A 5,745-nucleotide genomic window follows, 5' to 3' on the forward strand; every position below is an offset into this window, starting at 1 on the left:
ATATATATGGAACTTATTTATATTTTTAAAACAATTAAAAAAAGATATGTTTGATGTCTACTTTGCAGGCCACCCCAACAATGATCAGATCATTGTTATCTCAGAGATAGAACCATGGACTATGGTACACATTAGTACTCTATAGGTAAAACCTTGTTTCCATATACCTGCAATAGCTTGAATTATTCAACAGGCATCTACAGTATCTCACATGTCATTTACAGTACCTCACATGATGGCCAAGTTAACCAATTTAACATTTTTATGCTATGAGAAGCAGGCCCAAATTTATTACCTTAACTGCTGGTGGCAGTTTGTGAGTCTTCGAATTTGCTATACTCTCAAATTTGCTACGTACTGTATTACACAAGAGATCATAATATGTAAATTAGCTAGTTTACACCTTGAGCACAATCTAAGAACAGATAATTATACTTGCACACTTTGAAGTGGGCACAGCCAAGATGGTAAACTGTGGAATGCCCCTTACACTGGTTTTTGAAACAGAAATATCTTGCATCATATTGCACAAACATCTAAATTGGAATGGCAAGCTTATATAAGACATTATAAGATCCAACATTTTGGTTTTCAATTGTAATTAATTGAGGAAAAACATGTCCCAATTGAAAAATCAAAGAGTGTTATACCACTTAGCCTCATAGCTCAGTTGGTAGAGTATCCAAATGGTAATCGGAAGGTCTTGGGTTCGAATCCTGATGGAGACATATTTTTCTCAAATATTTATCATCATCTTTAACCAGTGGATGTGTATCTCCATACACACAGTTGCTTTCATGTAATTACTTTTTGGGTCTTCTTTACCAATTTAAAATGATATAATGATGCATCTACTGTATGATTAACTTTAATACATTTATTCAACTTTTGTTTCCAGAGGGTTTCTCTAGCAGTAAAACTGACCATATTGGCTCTCCCAGAGCACATAAATATATAAATATATCTTGAAATCTTCCTACCAATCGACAAAACATTTGCAACAAATATAAATCTTTATAACTTTCCTAATTTAATCAAATTATATAAATAATAAATTTATATAAACTCAAATAAATTCGCCACATAGAAACATACTATTATCACTTGGCATGATAATGCCAAGTGATAGAGGGACTAAGAAATTACAGGCCTCAATAAATAATAATGAGGCAACTGTACCTGCTATCAAGTGAACTTACCTAGGCCTAGCAGAAACTAATTACAAGGTCTAAAGCCAAGCACACACTGCATCGACGACTGTCCACCAACAAATCCCACATCTGCTTTTTGCAGTGCTTGACTCAATGCCTGCTGATTATTGGTGGCAGTTTAGCAGTTCGTCATTTAAAACAATAACTGTGTGTACCTTGTTGCGGCATTTTCCATGGAATCTAGTTGCAGTGTATGCCTCGCTTTACACCAGAAAGGCAATTCAAAGCCTAGAACAAACCATGATCCACAAGACACTCCCTCAAGACATATTACTTGATACTAGAGCAGATACTGGCAGTATAGCATTGATCATCACTCAGCAGCCATCCATACATGGCCTAGCACAAACTATCCTGTATCCGGCTCAAGACATTTGAACATCACCAGAGCATCTCTTCAGAATCTGTGACATCACTGTCGGAATCTGGTTGTCTTGCCTGCTGTTCTCCTCCCTTCGTCTGAATATATGGTTGTTGGATACTCGACAGCAGCTTACAAACTATATCCACAATGCATTTGTGTTTTTCCTCTATATCTTCAGGCTACATGAAGACAACAATTTAAAAAACATGGAATTTTACAGGTCAAAATCAGATCAAATCAATTCAAATAAAACTGATTTCACTTGCAACATTGATAACACAATACAATATCAAATTATTACAGGACTGTCAATGTAATATATCATATATGATTGTGTATTAATGTCTTAACATGTTAAGAGACATATTATTTTATTTATATTTTAATATAGTATATCATAGTATACATCTTACCAATTGTGACAAATTTGTTTCAAGTGATTCACGTATTAAGCTCTGCACATGCTCAATGACCTCAAGCAGGATCTCCGCTACATCCTCAAACATGAAAAAACTAATTGATTTGGCGTGCTCATCGGTTATTGCAATCCTAAACCTCACAAGGTCGTATTCTTCACGATCCTCTTCAAAGCAACCCAGGCTCTCCCTCAAGTTTTCCTCTAAAAAAAGTGAACAAATTGTTGTAAAAATTATTAATAAATTGAGCCTAATAATATATCAAACCTATTATGTTACAGCTTGGAATATTTATCATCATTGCTATCATCATAAGAACCATTATTACCTTTACATGAAGTGTAAGCACCATTACCATTACCATTCTCATCACAATCAACCCCAACATTTTCACCATTTCAATCATTATTTTCATCATCATTTACGATGATGACAATTCTGATACGTTTACATTTACGTAGGTACATCCTGCAAAGGACCTAATGGTCCACAGGCGCATGGTAACAGGGGCTGTATACACCGGCGTAACCCCATATTCCTCTTGAAAGATGTACTGGGTTCTTTAAAGTGCACATGAGCCAATTGTGTACACTGGGCCTACGGTTTATAGTCCTTATCCGAGAATATTTGTTGTAGCATGACTAAAACAGCACACCATTTATGCTTACCAAGAGCAGAGGGCAATCTTTCTATCCAAGCCTCCTTTCCAGCAAGGCAGATCAACCCTAACTGATGTACCATGGAAGTTTCATGAATAAACGTTGCACTTGATTGTGTCTGCAAATGAAACAAAATACTGTATAAAATTACATGATGGTACCCATTATCATAATAAAAATATCTTGTGGATCACAAGAAAGTTTAGAGCAGTTGTAAATATTTGACCTACCAAATTGACCTGGAATCTTGGTAGGGAGAATACAAAGCTGCAGCCATTAGCTAGTTTGATATTTTTTCCATACCTTTGCAAAATATGTAAGCCATCTGGAGCTGTATGACTTTTCCTTTGAGTTGATTGATCTTCCTCGGAGTAAAACTTTTCCAACTTGCCTGAAAACATTTAAGTGAATAAAATTAAAAGAAAAGCCAACACAATAAAATTCATAGTAATGAAAACAGGATAATAAGGATATTGCAAGGATGAAGATGAAGCAAATGCTGATAATGACTACGACAATGATTATAAAAAACAATGTGATGACAATGATGACAATAAAGATACTGTGGCAGTGGAAATAATAATAAAAACATGTTAGACTTATACATAGTGTTTCATGCCAACAAGGCATCTAAGCACTTCACATTATTACCCCCCGGTTACTGGATCAAACAGATACTTAGCCCCTGGGGGAGAATTTAATGTTGCAGTTGTAATCAGCACATCTTGTGTTCGAACCTACCAGGTACCCACTTGTACTCCTGGGTGGAAACAGAAAAGTGCTTTGCAAAAGAACACAAGTGAAATGCACAGCGAGGGAATAAACCTCTGACCTCAATGTTGAGAAGCTGAACTACAAACACGGTGCCAAACTGATTATGATCAGTGTAAACTTTGTATACAACGATGAAGATACTCTTAAGATGAAGGTAACAATGACGATGATGAAAATTAAAATGAGAAAAAGATAATAATAATTGTGATAATGAATACAATATGTTTTTACATTTCATTAGGCCTACTCACCAATCTTTGAAGGATAATTTATTAGGTTTCAACTTCCCCCTGACCCTTAACCCTCTCCGAACCTGCAGAATATTTGGAACAAATGCACCACAAAGCACTGCCTGAAAAAAAAGGGAAAAAAATTCAAACTATTAGAATATATACAGAACACTTGGATGATGCATTTGAAGATGAGAAAGGGAAAATTGTTTTCTGCTACTCATGTCCAGCAATGAGTAGGCTGCTATGGTGTCTATTTAGACGTTTAAGCCGTCAGGGCCGTGTGCAAAATGGCCCATGTGCATGTTAAAGAATGCAGTACGCTCTTCGGAAGAAAAGTAGGGGATTGATTAGGACCCCACTGGAAATAAGTCTTCTTCAGACTTTTGTGGATTATCTTTGGTGTTCACACCTAATAAATCCAACCATCCAAGCTTACATTGCCTTTGCAATTCCATTCAGTTGACCTTTGGTAACTTGCCGGCAACTGTGAGCAACTAATGAGGCGCACGATTTGAGGTAACATGAGCGCTCTGATCGCCAGTTTTCCTCAGTTACTTTTAGTTGCCCATGTTTTACTTTTTGTTGATTCAAAGCAACTAACACGGTATTGAATGGTTTTGTGATTCTAGCACAAAAACGCTAACGTTGTATCAAATAATGGTTACATGGTAACTAGTTGTACATAATCTACTGTCAGAAGCAGCGTAAGTGCTATGGTCAATTTGCTTGTAATTACTTAGCTGCGTGATTGTGATTGAAAGTCAACATTTAAGTCAACTAGCTGTGGTCAGTTGGAATGAGTTGAGTTGAGTCGCAAAAAAGGCAACAAATCCAAACAAATATCAAATACAGGAGTCTACCGGAAATTGGAACGGCCTCTTGCACTCTCACCACGGCCTCCCACTCTTTCAGAAGGAAGCAAGAATCTCCCTGAAAATAAACCCGCTTCGCAAATACATGATATTTACCAGTTTTTACTACTTTATTTATCAATTGTCTCATGTACGTTAGTGCTAATGGATATCAGCATGCTCAGCAAAATGAAATTAGATGTGTAAAGAAAAGTCACTTAACCACAACTCCCGGGAGTGACTTCTTCCAACTTGGGACAGGAGCCCTGCGAATCATCCATTGTATTCAAGGTACGACATGACACTAAATGACGAAATGTTGAATACACACCTTTATTAACTCTACATTTAGCCCCTCTTGATTTGCACACCTCCGTTTTAGCCCTGCATCTCTAAGATTCTCAGAAAATTGCCTACGTAAACCTATACGATGTAAAAATCATGATAACAATTAGTTATCCAAAAACCAAAAAGTTCACCGTCAGATTAATCTCAGATAAGAAAGTATAATACATATTCCAAGCATTGAAATGCACGCCATCGTGTTGGGATTCAATATTTCAACATTAATTATGTCATCATCAGTATGTACTATACTTTCTTACATTTAGTTATCTTCTCAAAGTCAACATTTAAGTTTAAAAAGTTCAATCATAAAGAAAAATTTGTGAGGTATAGGTTTGGGTGTATATGTGGTTGTGTGTGCATATCTGTAGGGTACATGTATGTATGTGTGATATTTGCATGGGGTGTGGGTGGGTGGATGGATGTGTGTATGTATGTAACATGCAAAATGTTGACGGTTATGACAACTACAATACAGTATCTAAAACTTAACTCAAAATTTTTTTACAGAACAAGGTTTAGGCTGTAAATGAACAAAGCATTCTTGAGGAAAAGTTTTGTTTAACCTGGTGTTATATATGCATGTATAGAACAGTATTAAGAAATATTAATATATATATATATATATATATATATATATATAATAAATCAAGGTAGCCATTAACACTGTTAAATCATATATAAATCATCAAAGAAAGGTAAATGCAGTGTTCGAATAAAGGACTGAATAAATATATATATATGCACCTATTTGTTTCTAGCCGTACCTATTGTGTAATGGAGTGTATCTGGTGGTATTTGAATCTGTTCAACCATGAAGCCTCCGTGGTCTAGTGGTTATGACACTCGCCTTGACAGCGAGAGGTCGCAGGTTCGAGTCCCGCCAGAGGCA

General features: G+C 36.1%; 1 protein-coding gene across 1 annotated transcript in view; it reads right to left on the reverse strand.

Annotated features, from left to right (window-relative positions):
- Positions 1-260: 260 nt before the first annotated feature.
- Positions 261-5,745, reverse strand: part of LOC117110769 (ATP-dependent RNA helicase DHX30-like) — an 18,391-nt gene continuing 12,906 nt past the window's right edge. The window contains exons 17-22 of the mRNA XM_033253567.1: positions 4,840-4,931; positions 3,676-3,776; positions 2,954-3,041; positions 2,660-2,768; positions 1,989-2,194; positions 261-1,754 (exon numbers count right to left, since the gene is read on the reverse strand). Coding sequence (XP_033109458.1) covers positions 1,593-1,754; positions 1,989-2,194; positions 2,660-2,768; positions 2,954-3,041; positions 3,676-3,776; positions 4,840-4,931 — 758 coding nt within the window. The 3' untranslated portion in view covers positions 261-1,592. The remainder of the gene's footprint in view (positions 1,755-1,988; positions 2,195-2,659; positions 2,769-2,953; positions 3,042-3,675; positions 3,777-4,839; positions 4,932-5,745) is intronic.

The sequence above is a fragment of the Anneissia japonica genome, unplaced genomic scaffold (assembly GCF_011630105.1).
Source record: "Anneissia japonica isolate Jap-2015-1 unplaced genomic scaffold, ASM1163010v1 scaffold2756_len2360902_cov194, whole genome shotgun sequence".
NCBI lineage: Eukaryota > Metazoa > Echinodermata > Crinoidea > Comatulida > Comatulidae > Anneissia > Anneissia japonica.